General features: G+C 36.5%; 1 protein-coding gene across 1 annotated transcript in view; it reads right to left on the reverse strand.

Moving 5' to 3' along the window:
* Window positions 1–21,081, reverse strand: part of col27a1a (collagen, type XXVII, alpha 1a) — a 67,934-nt gene that overhangs the window by 16,339 nt on the left and 30,514 nt on the right. Inside the window, exons 14-38 of the mRNA XM_058416175.1 lie at window positions 19,112–19,156; window positions 18,036–18,089; window positions 17,304–17,348; window positions 15,982–16,035; window positions 15,074–15,127; window positions 14,022–14,075; window positions 13,862–13,915; window positions 13,625–13,678; window positions 13,428–13,472; window positions 12,342–12,395; window positions 12,212–12,256; window positions 10,773–10,826; window positions 10,605–10,658; window positions 8,380–8,433; window positions 7,974–8,027; window positions 7,652–7,705; window positions 6,810–6,854; window positions 6,578–6,622; window positions 5,135–5,188; window positions 4,840–4,893; window positions 4,291–4,344; window positions 3,974–4,027; window positions 3,333–3,386; window positions 1,750–1,857; window positions 1,251–1,304 (exon numbers count right to left, since the gene is read on the reverse strand). Coding sequence (XP_058272158.1) covers window positions 1,251–1,304; window positions 1,750–1,857; window positions 3,333–3,386; window positions 3,974–4,027; window positions 4,291–4,344; window positions 4,840–4,893; window positions 5,135–5,188; window positions 6,578–6,622; window positions 6,810–6,854; window positions 7,652–7,705; window positions 7,974–8,027; window positions 8,380–8,433; window positions 10,605–10,658; window positions 10,773–10,826; window positions 12,212–12,256; window positions 12,342–12,395; window positions 13,428–13,472; window positions 13,625–13,678; window positions 13,862–13,915; window positions 14,022–14,075; window positions 15,074–15,127; window positions 15,982–16,035; window positions 17,304–17,348; window positions 18,036–18,089; window positions 19,112–19,156 — 1,350 coding nt within the window. The remainder of the gene's footprint in view (window positions 1–1,250; window positions 1,305–1,749; window positions 1,858–3,332; window positions 3,387–3,973; window positions 4,028–4,290; window positions 4,345–4,839; window positions 4,894–5,134; window positions 5,189–6,577; window positions 6,623–6,809; window positions 6,855–7,651; window positions 7,706–7,973; window positions 8,028–8,379; window positions 8,434–10,604; window positions 10,659–10,772; window positions 10,827–12,211; window positions 12,257–12,341; window positions 12,396–13,427; window positions 13,473–13,624; window positions 13,679–13,861; window positions 13,916–14,021; window positions 14,076–15,073; window positions 15,128–15,981; window positions 16,036–17,303; window positions 17,349–18,035; window positions 18,090–19,111; window positions 19,157–21,081) is intronic.

Raw genomic sequence — 21,081 nt, forward strand, 5'->3', positions numbered from 1 at the left:
ATACATTACAATAATTCATAAAAGACCAACAAATTGTAACAACAAGGAAACAAAAAACACTAAATGATGAAAAGTATGTGGATGCCAGAGCATGACACCCTGTGTGGGTATTCCCTAAACTTTAGCCACAAAGTTGAAGTCAAATAATTGTATGAAATGTTCTGGCATGGTAACCCAAGAATGGCTGGAAAGTACTCAAGTGGCCTGACCACTTTAAATCCTCACAGCAACAACAAAACCTAGTGGAATGCCAAAACCGTGGAGGATTTTATAGAAGCATGATGTCATGGTCAGGTCTTCACATCCAATGAGCCATATAGTGTATATAAGATGAAAGATAGAAACAAATATTTCAACAACTTGTTCATAACATTTACAACACCATACATTAAACAGAAATGAAACATACTCTTCCCACACTAGGCGTCACCTGCCTTCCTACTATAATTAAACCCTTTTACTTTTCCGTAATAATTATTGTAACTCATGAAATGGTTCATGGTAGAGGAGACATCTTTTGGATCCTAACTTAATTCTATTTGTAAAATATAAACAAATTCAGAAATTGATGCCTGTAATGCACTAAAAAAGTTGGAACAGAGGCAAAATAAAACTGAAAATGTTATAGTGTTATAATGTTCTGAAGGTTGTACAATTAGCAAGTTAACTGGGTTAACTGGTAACAGATGAGGGAATCAAGCTGGGTATAAAAGGAGCATCTGCCAATGCCTTAGTGCCAAACTTTGTGAGAGAACTGTCAGCCAATTCAAAGGCATTTTTCAACATTCAACATTTCTAGAAATTGGGTTTGTACTCATCTATTTTTGAGATCATTAACACCCAGTAAAACAGTAGAAAATAAAGTGTAAAAGATTGAGGTTTGAAAAATTTCCATTTGGGTCAGTGAAAAGTCCACAGAACTGCTGTAAATACAACTAAACAAACCTGCATGATTTTCACACATTTTTTTTCCCCACCTCCAAGACACAACATGATCAGATTGTCACAAGATAAATAACGTTATTGATTCGTTAAACAAATTTGACCCTGACAGCAGTTACTGTAACATGCTTTGCCATTGTAGAGCAGTACATTCTGTCATTGTCTTTTACCCAGTGATCATTTACAGCTTGTGCTGCGTTGCATGAACACTACAGGACAGGAACTAGGCACTAAATTAGGGGGGGAAATAATGTTGTTTTTTCCCCCTGGGTCAGAAACAATTATATTTGGGGACTTGACTGACTAACCTTGAGACCAGGCTTTCCCATCTCACCCATTTTCCCTGGCTTTCCTTCAGGACCCTGAACACAAAATAACATGGACACACACACATAAACATACAGGTAATTATCATTAACAGAACATTAAAATTGTTACTAATTATTTATGCTTCTGTGCTTTTTATTAAAAAAAAAACAGTAACGAGTTAAGTATTGGTATTAGCATCATTTGTTTTCCTGGCCCAATCCATGGATACATTTTAAGTAGAGAATGTACAGCAACAGAAGCTTACAGAGAGACACTTGGTTGCTTAAACATTTTTAATTTATTTGTACTTTTTATTTATAAGTAAAATTTTACTGAAAGATTTTTCTTAAATCATTTGTAAGCCAAGCAACATCTTACACATGAAAACTAGTAAATAAATAATATCTTATTTGTTAATAGTAATGCTTGTCATTGAAGCCATTTATTTGACCGCACTTCTTGTTAAATTTGTGTGCCCGTGCAAAGTAGCATACTCACTCTGACTCCAGTGAGTCCAGGGTCTCCTGGTGGTCCCTCTTTGCCTTTAATCCCTGGGTCACCCCTGATACCAGGTTCACCCTCTGGCCCCATGTCACCCTTTTCACCCTGTTTAATGAAAGGAATTTTGCTAATGCTAATAATATTATAATAAACATGACAGAATCTATACTAGGACAGTATACATACTCTTCTGGGGACAAAGATTGGGATAATAAACTGGGAGAAGTTTCTTCTGTGAGAAGAAAATCATCTATATATTGGAACAGCAATTTGTTTGTTTTTGCTGTATGATGAATATGAGATGATGGATCAGAATTACAGCATTTATTTCAGGATATATCCATTTAGATGTGTTTAAATATTAAACACCTTAGTTTGATCCCACTTAAGCAAAAATACTAAATGTGCCTTGTTAGGCTGATTTGTTTAAACAATTAATAGCTCTGAATGTCTACTGTTTGTATGTGACCTAGGTTACACGTGAAGACTGCAGTTTATTTTAAAAAGGATAAACCACCATGAGGACCAGAGAGCTGTCTATGGGAGAAGCTCAAGGCATTTTGAAGCTGAGCTGCTTCTTAACAAATTCACTAATCTTTACTGATGATGTAACTTAGGATGGTAGCAGCAGAATGAATTCAGCATCTATGGAAATTTACAATTTACAGAGAAATAGACAGCAAGACAATGTCCCAAAACACACTACCAACACAACAAAGGACTTCATCATGGGAAAAAGTGGAAAGTTAATCTAACTGAGCATACATTTCACTTCCTGAAGAGAAAACTAAATGGAGAATCCCCCCCTGCCAAAAACATTGTTTAACACATTGAAATAAAACACCGGAAATTAAAGCTGGAATTCTGATTTATTGTCTCATATTAACACCCAGATGTGTCAGCTAAAACAAAAGAGCTGGTCTTTCAGAGGGGACTGTAAATTTATAATCAAAATATTCTAGAGATTAGACTACTGGATACTGTATGTGGTGATATTTGACTGGTGATTACAAGTAAAATGGAAAATTATGAAGAAATATAATGTTGGCTGATTATATAATTAGTATATATTCTTTCATTAAAACATATCACACATTGCTTGATTACTAGACAAAACCTCAAACCTTCAGTCATCCTTCAATAAATCTGATGCTTTTGTTGAACCTGAAATTCTGTGAAGAGTAATAATCACTAATACTATGGGAAAGGGGAAAGACTAAAGGATATTAGGCATATTCTATAACACAGATATCCAGCTGGGCAGATCATAACAATGGGCTAATAGAGCGAAGCCACCCCTGTCTTCCAAAGGCTAAAAATTCAATCAGTATAAGGTTTCATTTTTGGCATCGACATCACTGTGGTCAACAAATTTCACCTACACTGTGACATACTGTGTATGCAAGTAAGTGCACCTCAAAAGACCCTGTAAAACTGTGCTGATGACATTGCAGTCATTCATCATATATGGAATCGATATACAGGCTTTCAGGGAAGTAATGTATAATAATCAGACATAGACTTCATAACAAAACCCAACAGAGGACACATTTCATTTGAGTTTAATGGGATACTCGTACCTTAGCACCATCAGGACCAGCAGGACCGTGTTCACCCTCTAAACCTGGCTCTCCCTAAACACACACGCATATATACATACATACATATATACATACATACTATTAATTATCTTTACAAAAAAATGCTCTCACACATAACATCCATATATAGTGGGGTCCAAAATTCTGAGACCATAAGTGAAAATGTTTTTGCTCCACAAAGTTTTGCATTACAAATTATCAGCAACACCTGGAGTGAACATTAGAATATGTCTGAGTTTTATGACTATTTTGTATGTCTTCTTTTTGCATTAATGACAGTGTGAACTTGAGCTGACACAACATTTATGTGCTGGTGATCCATTTTAACTCAAATCCATCAGCATGTTGTCTAGTGACCTAGAAATGCTGGCACATCTTGGTGGATGTGGTAGGCTACTGGTTAAGGTGTTGAGCTATTGATTGGAAGGATGTGAGTTTGAATTCCAGGTCCACCAAGCTGCTGCTGCTGGGTCCCTGAGCTCTGGACAAGGTTGTCTACTTAATGTTAAATGCTTTCTTTTTTTGATTTCCAGTTTTAAATAGAAATAAAAATCCCAGATTTTGAATGTGGTCTCAGACTTCTGGACACCACTGTATGCATGATCAAAGGTCACACACACCCTGGGTCCAACAACGCCTGGAGCTCCGGCATTCCCTTCAGCTCCCAGTGCGCCCTAGAGCAAACAAATATAAACAAATATAACAAAATATGAGTTTCAGAAATGTATTTTTAGTAAGAATTCAACATTAGAACAATTATAATATGAACACAGAATGTTCAATATGATCAACAAACACTAACTCGAATATTAATAGTGGCGGAGCCTGGCTGTCACAGGTTAACATTAGCCAACCGCCAAACGTTTTAGGAAAAAAAATCTTTATTCGTTGTCTTTAAACATTTTATCCAGGTCTGTTTTGATAGTGATCATTCTACCTTCTCTCCTGGTTCACCAGGGACTCCCATGTCTCCTACTTTTCCTGGTGGACCCTGAGGAAGAGGAACAGTGAGAGACAATGATTGGAAGGCAGAAATGGATTGATTTGTACTGAGGAAGCAGTTTCTCACATTATCCTTGTTCATTTTCCTGCTTCCAACACATTAACTTTTAGAACTGACTGTTTCCTTACTGCCTAATATATACTACCATTGTTACAAGATATTGAATGCTATTCACTTCATCTTTTAGTGGTTCTAATATTATGGCTGATCAGTGCATACAATACCTACATTAGAAGCATATAGTATATATATATTTCTTTTAGGAATGACTTGTTCTCAGCTCTGGCAAAAATAAGCGGAAAGAGAATGTTGATTTGGTCTCTGAAGGAAACTAGTCTTGGTTTATGTATTCAGGTATGTAGTTATGGTTGTATATGTAATGATGCGAGTCCTTAATTTGCTCCAAAATTTCTTAAATCTTAAATGCAGTGCATCAAACTAACTGGAAACATTAGTGTATGTGAATATGTTATGGAGATTTACCTTTGGACCTATGTTTCCAAGAGGCCCTATTGTTCCTGGTATCCCTGGGGGTCCCTTATTTAAAAAAAAATATATATATATATTGATCAGAAAATGTTTTAAACACACATGCAAACACATACTGTACATGCTAACACATACCAAGTTAAGAGGAGTAAAATTGTGTTTACTAGCATGAAACTGCTAAACTGTGCTAAATAAGTAAATAGGTGAGGCAGTAGGATCTTATTTTATGTTTAATTATTAATGTTTATGTTTAATAATGAACGTTTAATTTAGCTGTAATTTCACTCACTGGCTCTCCTGCAATCCCTTTTTCTCCTGGAGCTCCTGACGGACCTTGAATTCCCTGTGGAGACATATAAAGTAAATACAATATTCTAAAATATTCTAATAAAAGTTCAACAATATTCGAAACATTTTTTATCATGGTTTGCATTTTGGTTTCTGTTTTGCTCCTGTTTCCGCATAGTCATTGTTATACTTTCCTTGAATGCGCCCACCTGTTCCTTATTTAACACAAATTATTGAAACCATGCTGCTTCTTTGTGTACTTATACAGTTTTATAACACATTCATGATGACAGTCTGAACTTGTTTATATGTTTTCCAAGTTCCTTGTACTGCTCTGTATTCAGATTTTAATCTCAGCCTGTTTTGCACTATGATTGTGCGTAGTCTCTGGTTCTGCCTGTGTGGTGAACTGTGCCATGGATAATTGCAATGATTTATGGACTTGTTTCAGTAAAGCTAATACTGAGCTTGCACACCTATCTTATCAAGCTGCATGTTACACTTGCATGCCATTCAGGTGCATTTGTTTTTTTTTTTTTGGAAGGCACATAGAAAGGAAATCTCATAATGGAAGGGCATTTTCTTTTTAGGCAAAGGTGCTTATAATGTTCAAAAACACTGCAATCAATTGTGTAATATTGTGGTAAACCACTGACTGTAATATAGAACTGTGTTATTGGCACAGGTCTACCTTTAACATGACTACGCTTTGGAGGTGGTAACAATATTTTTTCTAGAATCTTCTAATATTTAGTGTAACAAAAATATGGTTAAACCACGTGGGATCTCTAAAGTATCTATCTGTCTATCTAAACTGTTTGATTAATTAACATCCCTTCCTGTTATAACATCCTCTTCTGGGAAGATTTTCCACTAGATTTTGGGGATTTGCCCATTCAATTCCCAACATCACTGTGAGGTCAGCTACTGATTTTGGGAAAGGAGGCCTGGCACACAGTCTACGTTATAATTTATCCAACCACTTGTTTTCTTCCACACCAATTTTGGCAAAACATGCCCTTAGCTTACTATTACCACACAGAGGCATGATGGAACAGGTTTGGGCCCATTATTTTTAGTGAAGGGAAGTATTAATGCTACAGGATACAAAGAAATCCTAGACAATTGTATGCTTCTAACATGACAAATTTGAAGGAAGATCAAATTAGGTGTCTTGGCCAGATGTCCGCATACTTCTGGCCATGAAGTGTATTTTATTCAAATGGTAACTCAACAACAGTGTTAATTGTTGTCGTTACCAACCAGTATCTGATATTACTTCTAATAACTGTAAGAATTAAAACAGCCTATTATCCAGTCCATTTTACTTGACATGATCCAGATTTCTGGCTTTTTATAATACTGCACTATTTTATGGACCTATGATTTTAGCTGTTAATATCTGCTGAAATAGCTGTCACTTAATAAATGAGATGGAACACACCGAAAATCCTTTTGGCCCTGTCTCCCCCGGCTCGCCAATCTTTCCCTGCAGAGATTTAACAATATTAAAAAAACATATATGCTGAAAGATTTTAAACCATGGTAGATTACATTTTAATGAAGTAAAACAAAATAAAAGTGAAAAAGAAACATTAGAGAAAGTACTTGTAGTATATGATTCAAATATACTATAATGTATATAAATGTATATCATGCTGCTATATAGCTTTTACCTGCTCTCCAGGAAACCCGACTTTTCCAGGGGGACCAACAGGACCCTAGGCCAGGACATGACAAAAGAGGACAGACAGAAAAAGAAAAAGTTAAGAAAGAAGAAGTGAGGAGAGGAAAGTCCAAAGGAGGACCCAAAATCAGTTAAATCATGTTGTATGCTAAAAATCAAATTGTTCCAGTAAAACTAAATGTTTTTAAACAAAATAGTCAATTGCATTCATGCTGTTAGGATAAATATAGCTTTCTGAGTAAAGTACCTTCAAATGATTTAAATTATTGTCTTTTCCAATATAATTTCACACCAGTGTTGCTTTGATACACATAGTGGAGTCCAAAAGAATGAGATCTCTAGTGAAAATCCTATTTTGTGTAACTTTGTATAAAACCTGGCAATCCATGCTAGAGCAAATCCATCACAGTGTCATCTGAACATGTGCTTCATTGGAAAGAATCAGACTCTTGCCACTGAGCTTTTGTACAAAGTAGTTAACATGGTCAAATATCATAAATTTGTGTAACTTTAACCAACGACCTTAAAATAGTGCAGAATCTTGAATCTTGAATATCCAATATACTGAACATTTTCCTTACTAGAAACCTACTGTTTCTAGAAATCTAGCCTGCATTCATAAAGCCCACAAATTACAAGCACCTTACCTAGATAAAGCTCTCATGCATGAATACATATCATTCTTTGTTTAAAAACACAGTCTTCTTTACAGGATTACGAGCAAGACTGCTTGTAATGTAAGTAGCCATACTTTTTACACAGTAACCTACTGGCATACAGGTGAGAATTTAACATATAATATTTGTATTTTTGTACAAAAAAATCTCTTACCTTTTTGCCCTCAATGCCAGCCTCGCCAATCTGACCATCTGGCCCTCGTGGGCCCTAAATACACACACACACACACACACACACACAGAGTCAGAACATTTAACATAAGTACATCAAATACATAATGAGAAAAAGATTTCAAAAACTAAAATGTGTAAGATAAACGTACATTATATGTTGCATGTGCACTGATAACCACAACAAAAATCTCTCTCTCTCTCTCTCTCTCTCTCTCTCTCTCACTCACTCTTCTCACATCCTGCAGTTTTATGACTTGGAAAGCAATATACTCTTCACACAGAGACCCATAGATATAACTTACCCGTCTTCCCTTAGTCCCTCGGGTGCCAGCAGGCCCTGGTGATCCACGAGCACCCTAAATGACAAAGCAATAAGGGTTTATCTGATAAGCATATGCACACACACACACACACACATTTAATCAATACAAATAATTAACAATTGTCCTTAGTTGTCTATTATATGTGAGTTTAAGGTACACAGCTTTTTGGTTATTTTCTCAAAACCAGGAAATGGGAGAGATTTTTGTAAACATGAATTGTATATTCTAGTGTTTCAAAATTAATTTCAAGATCCTGATTCAGGTTCTAATAAAAATCACACTGCACCTGTGCCAAAAAAACCATACCTACACAAAATGTAATGTATTGTATTGTGAATAGGATTCAAGTTTGTGGAGGTTTTAAAAATGTTTTTTTAGGACTTACTGGTGAACCTGGTGGTCCAGGAGGTCCAGCTTCTCCAGGAGTCCCTGGATGACCCTGAGACAGACAGTATGCACAGAGTTCATTTCATATTCTAACAAGCCTGAGATGCAAACACAATAGTATTAGCAAATCAACTATAACTAATGATTTAAAAATTAATGCAATCCAATGAACCCATGAAAGGACATTTCTTAAATTGATTGACCTGAGAAAACCACAGAACATCAAGGCCAATGCAGGGACTTACATACAGCTTGCTACTGAGCAGATAATAACTGCTATTTTGTTGTATATATAGTTTAGCTAAATAAGTATGTATACATGCACTAACAATTATAGTTATCCATATCCAGTTATATAGTTATCCATATCCATATCCAGTTATATAGTTATCCATATCCATATCCAGTTATTCCATATTTCCAAAAAATAGCAAGAATAATGGACCGTGCTCCAAAAAATATATCAGTAGATAGAAGAAATGTACTTGGTAAAAGTCAGGTAAGTAAAAAATAAAATACATATGTGAGCAGTGATATTTAATTTAATCCCACTTCCATCTGCTCTCTGACACTCTTGACCAATCAGCTCTTCCCACAGGTATTATTTTTGTTTTTTACTTGCCCACATTATTTCCTAAAAAACGTATTTGCCTTAATTTCTCAAAATATAAATCACAGCAATTCTGAAACTTTTATTGTTTTGATTCATTCAACTTTAGTAAATGCTGAGTGAGCAGCATGGCACATCCAAAACACTCAGGCATTATATCTCATTGCCTGATCTGCCGAATCGTGCCATTTTTGTTGGGTCACATGGAAAAGAATGTAATTAAGTCTAAGTAGTCTAATTTAGACTATTATGGAGAAAAAAAACCCTTACGATAGTCATTACTATATCTTGAATCTAACACTGTAGTAAATCTTGTGCTATCAATGAAAATCAGTTGTTGATGTCTGTAATATAGTTATAAAAGAAAAGATTTAAGTAGATTTCTCCAAAAGCTTGTATAGTAACATTCTGCAAGCTCCTCCATTATACTGTACTGATGACTTAGTGGAATATTTTATAAATATAATAGAGCCATCCAAAATGAACTAAATAATGACGACAAACTGGTTTAATTTAATTTGGGTAATTAGGCTGGATCTGCTCTACTACACACTGCTAAATACAGCAAAAACTTATAGATTATATAACGACTCATATAATGACATAGTGTGAAGCCATGTTTGATGAAGTAATTTGGAAATAGTGTAATTCAAACCACAGACAGCTTTATTACATTGTAAAATCTACTTTATAAATGTAATAAAGAATTTAAAATACATCCATGCAGTCTAAAAATATAAGTGGCGCACATATTAGTTATATACCCTGCCATTTTTTTTCAGCATGAGACTTTTGTCTTTCCATAGTCACAGCACCACCTCATATAAGCTACAACATCTCATAGCAAGATGATAAGTGTCTGATGGTAAGGATGGAGTGTTTGTCACAATTGTTGAACAATTAACATGGTTGCAAGTGAATTTCGGTGGCAGCAAGAATGTCTCTGTATTAACAGATAGGTTTGAACTTCACAAAAAATAAAAGACATAGTGCTGTTATGAAATTCAAGTGTATTTGAAGCTGGTCTGAACTGCACTGCAATCATCTGTCAGTGACTTTTTACATTTTTCTCTGCATGGGAGCATCATAAGAAGCAAGTGATCACACATACACGTTCAGCTTAACAGGAACAATGACTGTGAGGCTTAGCTTTCTAGAATTTTGAGTAATTGTTTCATTTAGATCAACAAATCCTCTGAACATTAGCTGTGCCCACTCAAGAGAAAATGGTGTTGGATTTCACTTCACATGGAAGAAATCGTGGAATTTTAGCTATGTGTTTAAGTTGGTTTACATCATGATTGATACCACCGATTTAAATGTTTCTATGTCTTGAACTTCATTCGCTTCATTCATTACTTTTATGTATTCTTTGCTTTTCTTATTGTCCTGCTTCTGTGAATGATTCATTCTGTTTGAACATGTGGACAACTCCACATGCAAATTCAACTCTATCCTCTCTAAATATGACTGCTTAAATTTATATGTGTACAAACTAAAGATTTCCCAATGCCATTGAAATTCCCAACTCTCCCCTATAACATGTTTTCTGCATGTGTAGTGTGTGTTTATGTATTTGTTAGCATCGATGTGTTGTCTTAATGCAAACTTACAGTAGATCCTTTTTCGCCTGGTGGTCCTGGCAATCCTGTCTCTCCTCGATCGCCCTGGGAAAAACACAAAACACACACACACACACACACACACACACCAATATTTTCTTATAGATTCATGTTCAAAATATTCAGTTCTTTGTCGATTTAGGGAAATCAGTGACCCACCTTTTCTCCCGCCAGTCCAGGTTCCCCTACTGGTCCTACAAAGCCAACCAAACCCTAAACACACACACACACACACGCACACACACACATAATTAAAAGTGAAATATCATAGCAGTGAAAGAGTTAAGATAAAAATCAGTTAATAAGCATATCATTTATAATTTTTGGCATCTTCTGCAGTCTGCATATAACTTCCCATTAAGTGGACAAATTACATAATTTCCACAGACTACATTTTTTAAGTGTAACAAATTATGACCCACAAAATAAACATGCGTTTTCTTATACTTGCTTTGAAACGATACTGAAAATCTCTTCATGGAAAATAACATACATGAGTGATGGACACTTAAAAAGATCAATAAATATACACTATACAGTATAGCCAAATTATGTGGACATCCGACCATCACACCCATATGTACACCCTCCAGAAACTGCTCTATGCACTATGACAATGGCTCGATGCACAAAGCAACACCTAAGATTGCCAAAGATGGAGTGGAACAACTCAAGTTGCCTGCACAGAACCCTGATCTTATAACCCCACAGCACATTTGGGTTGAACTGGAATGAAGAGTTTACTTTAGAATTACATTGTTTTTGAGTTTGATCTACAAATAGTATGAAAAAAACATGAATGCCTCCATGAAAGGGTGTGTTTTGTTAGCAAGCAGCTAGCCAGCTAATATAGTGCTCATGAGTTTATGATGTATTTATTACATTTACCCAAGTATTGTGTCTGTGTTGATAGATGCAAAGTGCACACTATTATAAGCTTGCTGAAAGAAGTGAAGTGAGCTTTTATTAACTGTTTGATGCTCATGACCTCATGTGACTCTTGACACCTTCCTGAAATTTCAAGCTCAAGATTAACAAGTTTTTTCCAGTCAGAGGTCAGAAATTTCGAGCTACAAGCTTAAGTCAAACACAGGATTAGTTTCTGACTGCAGACCTTTACTGAAAACATGTGTCCAGCTGAGAATGCCACCTTGAATAACTGATTTTCACTATTTTTTAGACATCTTTGATATTTGATATTAGAAAAGCTATGAATACAAGCTACGAGTACCTAAAACTGTTTTTAATTATGGCAGAAGATTTGATGATAATTACCCTCACATATTTTCCAAAGCAGACTGACTACATTACATAGCCAGGTATTTGGACACATAAAGTAATAATTGTAAAATTGTATGCCATCACAATGTCACAGAGTCCACACTGTGTCCACATTGCTCCATGGAAATGGTCACACATTCATTTAGTCAGGTTTTTTTTTTAGAACTGCTACTGAATAATTACAGCATCACATGTTTTTGCACTCAATACTTTTTCAGTGTGAAAAACTAATAGTATACTGTTAGAATTATTCTTAACATGGTGTAACAACAGTTCATCTTTAATGTACAGGTGTTTGTGTCACACATAACACTCACTCTCTCTCCCATTGGACCAGCCTTTCCTGTGTCTCCTTGTTCCCCCTGAAAGAGTAAAAAAGTGAAGTTGTGCATTTGTGCCCTCATTGCATGTGTGTGTGTGCATGTGTGTGTCTGTTTGAACTCTAACCTTAGCTCCTTCAGGACCGACCTTGCCAGGAAAACCGGCTTTCCCCATAAGACCCTAAGAAAAAATAAGAAATTCTCAGATCATTTGCACTTTGCAATAAATTTTTACATCTAATAATATTTATGGCAGGTTTTTTTCCGTGTGTTTGTGTGTGTGTGTATGTGTGTGTGTGTGTGTGTGTGTGTGTGTATTTTCCATTTCTAAAACCAAGTCTTCAATCACCCCCAGTGGGAAAAGAGGTGACCAAGCAACTCCTTACCTTTTCCCAAGGAGCATATACAGATCATGCATCACCATGGGGAGTGGCTAGAACAGTTCCACTGGAAGCCGCATTACGGAGGGGCTTAAAAGCAGAAAAGCTCTCAGAACTTGCAGCAGCTAATGACCAGCTCATGCTGAATTCTTTCACTGTGCCGTCAATGGACCAAGCAATGGACCGGCATAACTGCGAGTGAGTGCACTTCCTCCTGCTCACATATGGTGATTCAAGCATGCTTTCATGCTCCCCCCCCCAAGAAAAATGCTACTGCAAAAATTAAGCACTGTTTTTGTCTTCACAGCACTGATTTACTCTAGGGAAGGTGGGCAACTTCATTGATGTAGACTCTCTGACAACCATCCCAATATAACCATAGTCTCACTGTCCCAACCTCTGCGAATTCAAGCTATAGACAAGCATCCCACTGGAGATAGCACTATTACCAGGCGCACTCAGACATATGACTAGCGGGCTCCACTGCATGCATATAAGGCTGCTGTTTATCACTTTGGCTTACTACTCCCATGGATGGAACTAAACAACCCCTCAGCTGTTATTGCTGGATAGGCAGCTGATCTGCTGGTCCCAGTACTCCCTTGATAATAGCATAAACCTCTATAGAAAGCACCAAGACACACCCACGGTGTATCATCCCAACTGAGTATGAAGACCTCAAGCAGAATGTCAGCAAGGCAAAGGCCTTCAGCCTCCCCCCACAGTGACCTTATGAGTGCACCAAAGAGCTGCTGCTGGATGCCCTCGCGGTTAGGTTTTCACAAATACCTAAACATACCAGTTGCTTGGGCTGTTAGAAATAGGACGCTCACCTCCAGTCCTGTTGGTCCAGGTAGTCCAAGTGGGCCCTCATCTCCCTTGTAATGAAATACAAAGAAACTAATCATTACATTTGTATATTGCAGCACATGGGACACTTTCTCAATCTATATCTATCTATCTATCTATCTATCTATCTATCTATCTAGATATAGATATATCATTCTCTCATAAACACACACTCACACACCTCTCGTCCTGCAGCTCCGCGAGGTCCCGGTAACCCCCTCACTCCAGGTGCACCCTGTGGGGCAAATACATACACACAAGAGATTCAGTGGCCTTACAAACATTTAAATTGCCATAGCTGTGGTATTGTGGTATTGGTAGAGTGTATTTAAATATCAATGTGTATCCTTCACACAAAAGTTTTCTAAAATATAAAAGTGCATCTACACCAACCACACACACACACACACACACACACCTTTGGTCCCTCAGGCCCATTTTGTCCAGGTGGTCCAATATCACCAGGGAAACCCTAAAAACAATTACATCAATACTCCTTTAGAGCAAAGAAGTACATCAACATGAATAAATGAGTATTGTTTAATTTAGATGTTTTTTTATACTGATTTAAATTTTACCTCAGGACCAGGTGGACCAGGGACGCCATCAGGCCCTTTCTCTCCTTGCTTACCCTAGGAGACACATGTACATACACTTGAGTGTGTAAAAACAAAACAGTATGCAAGTACTGGGACTTACTAACATGTCATCTAAAGGAAGAAACCATTGTTACCTAGTTACACACACTGTCAACCTAAACAACCTCCTTGTTGCTTTACATCACATTCAGATTTTCTTTATTCATTATTTCTTAGATCATTTATACTATATTATTTAATTTACCATTCCGCTGATTTATTTTTCCACATTTCTGCAATGTCTGCTGCTTGGATCAACACTTTGAAAATCTACTTGATATAGTAGACCGTCCGGGAACCTTTAGCATACTCATTTCTACATACTACAATTTGTGACATACAAAATCTAATCTAATCTCGAATATTTTTTAGTACAGATAGTAGTCGAACTGGGATGCAGTATAAGCTTTGTTCTTGTTTCCATTATATAAGTACACTACCAGTCAAAAGTCTGGACACACCTTTTAATTCAATGTTTTTTGTTTAGGGATTTATTTTCTACATTCTAGAACAATACTGCAGATTTCAAAACTATGAAATAACACACATGGACTTAAGTAATCCATATGCAATGACAACAAAAAACAGTCAGTTGTTATTTTAAGACATGAAGGTCAGGTGTTCTGGAATAGTTCTTGCAAGAACAGTATTGTCAAGTGCATTTGCAAAACCCATCAAGCACCATGATGAAACTGGCTCACATGAAGACCATCCCAGTAAAGCAAGACCAAAACTTACCTCTGCTGCAGAGGAGAAGTTCATTTAGAGTTACCAATTAACAGCGCCTCAGATTAGAGCCGTTATGAAGGCTTTACAGAGCATCAGTAGCAGACATATCTCAATATCAACTGTTCAAACGAGATTATTGTGTATTTCGGCCACCTTCAGCATTGTCTTACAATGTAGAAAGAAATAAACATCAGGAAAGACCATGGGATTAGAAGATGTGTCCAAACATTTGACTGGTAGTGTATATAAAGGTAAAATCTCACCTGAGGTCCCGGTTTTCCACGAGGACCTGGCAACCCAGATATACCCTGAATTCCCTGAAACAAAATGCACACAGCAAAATTAAATGATACCTATGTATGCACATATAGTTCAAAATACACTGGAGTCCAAAATGCACTATTATTTCTACAGTTACAGTAATTTAAAGTTACCTTTACGTAATTATTTTATAACATAAAATATTTGCAATGCCATGTCATTCAAGTGGTAGTCCAGTGCCTTGTATAAGTATTCAACCTTCTTGAACTTTTCAACATTTTGTAGTATTACAACCTTGAATTAAAAGGATTGAATTCAGGTTTTTACCTTTTACACAGTATGTGAAAAGTTCAAGAAGTAACAAGTAACAATAACCAGTTATACATTCATGCTAAAACCTGATTAGCTTTCTCAGAAGTGTATTAATTCCTTAATCGGAGTCTGTATCAATGCAGTTAACTAGCTAAATAGCTCATAAGGTATTAAATTAGGTCAGCTAGTATAATTTATGCCTAGTCTATTGGGGCTCAAGTCAAAAAACATGGAAATAGGCATCACACTGGAGCTTACACTGAGCCAGTAATCCCAACCTGATATTACATATGTTCAAGTCATTTTGTTCTTAAAATTTCCCAGTGAATGTGTGTCAATGAGTGAGAAATTTGAAAGAAATACATGATTTTTCTGGAAGTAACATTAAATTGTAAACAAACTCACAAAGTACACACACCTATTTTCAGCAGGATGCAAAGAATGGTATGGGCTTTTTTATACAACAATGGAGATAAAGATCTATTTAAAAAAAAGATGTTACAGCTTTTCTGAGAATAAAAGGAACGAAGATGGCTAAGGTTATCCTCTAAGCATTGCACAATGGGTCACATCACCGTTAACACCATTAGACACATACCTTGTCTCCCTGGAACCCAGTCACCCCTTGCTGCCCAGGGATCCCAATTTCACCCTAAGGGACAGATGAAGAAGAAGAAGCAAGTGAGAGAATGAGAAAGAGAGAATGTAAGAGATGTTTGAAGCAGAGGGATCCTTCTTAGTTAAGGAATAAGTGTGATATGACTCTTGCATATATGAATGATTCTAAAATGTTATGCTTAAATGGATGACAGTTTAAATTTGCTCCGATTCTAAAATCCTATCCTTAACTAGATGGCACAGATTAAATTTGCTTCATCCCCAAAAATAACATCAGCACAAATCCCATGTGGATCTGGTCTGATGTCGCCAAAGGCTATGTATCTGTTGATAAAATCAAAAATTCAATGAGAAAATTGGCAGATGGGGCCAGATTTGTGTAAAAAGGCACAGCACAAACATTCGCTCACAACAGATATAACATTAGCAACTGACCACCTGCCAAATGGGTGATGTCAGAATGAGAAACGTGTGTGGAAAGCATTACAATGGCTGATGCTATTCGATTCCCAATTAGTTTTACTTTAAAGAAAACTGCTGTGTAGAGAGTATATAAATATTCTGTATAATTGTGTGATCAAACTGTAATCAGTCCAATGAACTAGCATCATTAGAACACTGAATAGTTGCCTGAATTTTCTTTTTCCACCTAAAATGATGTCACAGTTTATACAGTTTTCATGAATAAGAAATGGCCATGAGAATGTCTGAAAAAAAAAAAGTCTATACTACTCCAAGCAACATGCACAGAAGTTGGACAAAATCATGCACAAAACTGGCTGCCACTAATTATACACATCGACTGGAATATGTAATCAGCAACCCTTCCCATTTCTCTAGCCAATTTTATATCCTATATCAAATGCTTTTTGACAAGGATAGGATGTTGCCTGTTGCTGCTTACAATGCATTTCCAGGCTTTATACATAACGTTCAATGCAAACAGCTTGGTAAATCAATTACTGTGCAATAATTACACATTGAATTGTTTAAGAGCGGTAAAATATTGAATATTTAAAATGTTTATATTTATTTCTATTGTAAATGTTCTAGTTTTTTTTTTTTTCATTTTGTCATTCATGTATAGTGCGGGGTCAAACTGTGCATGATGATGATCAGTAGGAGCAAATTCTGGCCCTCGCCTCACTGACCAATCAGACATATCAGACATTCTACACACAGGGATAGACCGACAGGGAAGGAAGGTTCTGAAAGCACATGCTCAACACAGGCCAACCAGTGGGGAAGGTTTTTCCATGGCATGCTGCAGAATAACAGGGCCAATAAGAGCATTCAGATCACCTTATCACCTTTCAGTCCGGGCTCGCCCATGTTTCCAGCAACGCCCTGGCACACAGACACAAAACAGACAAATGACACACAACAGTACACACTAATGACATACAAACACTTTAGATTTAATTCAAGCTTTAAGAGATACAGTGAGGTCCAAAGCTCTAAATTCACAACCAATAACCAGTTTCACTTTTAATTCTAAATAAAAACAAAATGCATTGTTTTTGATTACGACATAGTACTGCTTCTTCTCAAATTGAAAAGATGTTCATTCGTTTTCTGTACAACAATACCTCCCCCATGTGGAGAATGATCAACATGACAAATGTGAGTGAGTAAGTTATAGATAACCATGGAGTGATTTACATCAAAAAAATGTATACAACTATTATCAAGTAAGAATATCGTCTAGTTCTTAAATGACGACAATAAGCAATAACAGGTAACACACTGAGGGCTGTAGTATTTAAGTAAATGTCAGTTAATAACAGTTATTATAATATAGATAGTATAATGCAAGTTGGTAAATATTTTATAGAAGATTTTATGCAGCATCATATCAATCTGACAAATTAGTATTTGAACAAATTAAATGGGTCAAAAAATCTGTATAAAATGTTGTATTTCTCCTTCTGGTAGAGAGCTCAAACTTTTGGACCATACTGTACAACACATGATACAGCCATGGTTCTAAACAGGTGAGGACTTGTGTGTGTGTGTGTGTGTGTGTGTACTAACCTTTAGTCCAATCAGTCCTGGTAAACCAACTACACCAGCTGGGCCCATGTCACCCTGAAACAGGAAAACACAGAAAATGTCCACTTTAAACAGACACAACAGACATGTCAAGATCTGAACCCATTTTGTTTGTCTATTCTACAAAATTCTTATCAAAAGATCATTTTTTAAATTTGAAGCACTTCGTTAAACTACTTATGTAACTTATCTAACAATTCTCATAAGAATAAAAAAAATTCATTTAATAATAAATATATAGTTTAGTTCAGTTTAGGGGTTAGTGAACAGATCAATATAACATCTGTGTGTTGAAGTTGGATGTGACTGAATTGCTTCTCATACGTTGTTTTGAAAGAACTTTAGGACTTGAATCTAATTCAGCCGGGGGAGGGAATCCAGTAGTAGAGTGACATGGAGGATGTAGCAAGACACACTGCTACACCATGTGCTGTGAATTGCGAAGAAGCCGAGTTCTCAGAGAAACCAAGATTAAAAATGATTAAAATTTCAAGTTATGGAACTGGTGCTTCATGTCATAATTTGTAATGTCTCAGATCTGAGGTAAACGCATTCAGCCAAGTACGTTGCTGCACTCCCAGGATGAGTCCAGGAGAGGGCAGTGTAATCATGTACACAACACGAAGATACCCATTTATTGTTGACCAATTTTCCCAGTTTGGTCACTTACCATTTTACACCCACCAGGTAGCTCTAATATATCATACAACAGCTACCAACTGGGAAGCGTGAAGGCTAACACATGCTTCCTCCAAGACATGTCAAGCTATCCAAATACTATAATCTTATCTAATCTTATAATATAAACTCATGCTGCATCACAGGACATTGTGGTGATTGAGGAAATCGCTATTCTCTGTTACCCATATACATGAGCTTACAGACACATGATAGGCTAGTGCTGCTGTTATTGATACAACCATCATTAATACAGAACACGAAAAAAGGCATGGAAAACGTAAAAATGTCTCAAAAACGTTTACATTACAAATGTGCTACTTTGCTGCCCAACTATGTATGTGGTTTGAAAGTTAAAGATCACTAACATATATACTCACAATCAATCCAAGTACTCCTGGAGGGCCGGTGGCACCGATAACACCCTGAAAAAAGGGGGAAAAAGTTTTTGGTTTCAAACTTTAGAGTAGAAAGCACTGGAATATAAATATGGCCTGAGTATGACTATAGTCTGAGATGCAGCTTGTGAAAGTTTTGGTTATGAATATATTTGTGTTCTTTAAAAAAGTTTACAGCTTGAATTCTCAACCACGATCGCTCAGTTACCACATAGTAAGATTTTTGCGATGCTAAATCCCCCTCTTTTGTATTTTTTAAAAATAGGTTTTTTACTTCATGGTGCTTTTCAGGGAAATAGTGTAGAATCCACAGAATGTTTGCTAATGTTATTATTGTAAGATGAAACAGATATGAATAAATCAGTTTCAATCCTGTTAGCAGTCTGCACCCATCATATTTAGTGAGAGGCCTGGACATCAGCACTGACCACACATGTCAGCTGTGGAGTAGTCATTTTTTTAGAACAAAAATATACTATATGTGTACACAGAACCTTAGGTATAAATCTGATTTACTTCAGAGCATCTGCTGCGGTCTAGAGTAAAAAGGTAGTAAAGAGATGCTCCAGGTGAAATAAATAGTCTAGGCCTATGGTTGTTGGGTTCATGAATCATCGATTTATTTTGTTAAGTGGTGAAGAATCACAACTCACCATTTAAAATGAGGTTTATTAACTTTTTTATAGTTATTAAACTATCAGCCTTTACACATAAACTGACGGGGATTAACCCAAACCGCAATAAGTTGGTGGAAATTTCAGGAATATAAAGCTCTGTGTCTATAATAAAAAACCACAAAACAATTTACACATTTAAATCATGTTAAAGGATTAAAGAGTGGTTAAATTATTTTTATGGTTTAATGTTTTCCTGGCAACAAAAAGATTGAGAACCTATCCCATCCTTAGAGGGTTGGGATCAGAGCACCGGAACAGCCATGATGCAGCTTCCCTAGAGTGGATGGAGTGGGGGGTTTGAGGGCCTTGCTCAGGGGCCCAATGGTGGCAGCTTGGTGGCGCTGGGGTTTGAACCCTGTTCTTCCAATCAACAACTCAGAGCCTTAACCACTTGAGCTACCACCACCCCCCACATTGTGTGTGTGTGTGTGTGTGTGTGTGTGTGTGTGTGTGTTGATGTGAGTGTGTGCACACGTGTGTGTGGACTTCTGTGGACGTTCTATTCACAGAACATGTGCATTTTCTCATTTCCTGTCTCCCTCCAGCCTGTGGTTTCTGAACGAAGCTATAAAGTGATCCTTTCATCACAGCATGTTTCTCCTGCTGCCCATTTCCTCCAGTTCTGGCATGATGAAGTATGATCATTTGTTTTTTTTTAATCCAGGAACAGCAGGATGAATGGAGAGAGGAAATGAGAACATGCAACACCTCTTGTTTCCAAAAGGATGATGGGCTCTGCTCAAGCAGTTTAGGGGCGGAGCTTTGCTTAAATGCAGGCTGCTGTATCATTGCCTTTAGCAAAGAATATTTCTGAAGACATGGCCACTTGAATAATGTATATAATTAGTAACCTAATGAGTGGCAATGCCTTAGCGTGTAACGAGAGGAAACAGAATAATTAGTTGCAATTCATCTGTTTTAGTTGAGATGTAGACACTGGAAAATTTGTCAAGCGCATTTTATTATCAATGCTGTAAATAACGGTTTCGCTGGAATGAAATATTCATTTTGCATAGGCTTGTTCAACTAAAACAATTGCTTTTATGTAAATAGTGTATAATAAACAAAACAATGAACACCCCAGTTCTTTCATTTACTATAACTAGATAACATGGACAGTGTATAATGTAGGCTCAGACTACACTAAACTATTGTTCTTTAATAATGTCACAGAGAAAGTAAATGTAAAAAGATAATCACGACCTTATATCTCATACATGCGGCTGTATTTCTCACAAAAATTGCATAATATAAAGTCATTATACAATTAAATTT

The sequence above is a fragment of the Hemibagrus wyckioides genome, linkage group LG18 (genome assembly GCF_019097595.1).
Source record: "Hemibagrus wyckioides isolate EC202008001 linkage group LG18, SWU_Hwy_1.0, whole genome shotgun sequence".
Classification (NCBI taxonomy): Eukaryota; Metazoa; Chordata; class Actinopteri; order Siluriformes; family Bagridae; genus Hemibagrus; species Hemibagrus wyckioides.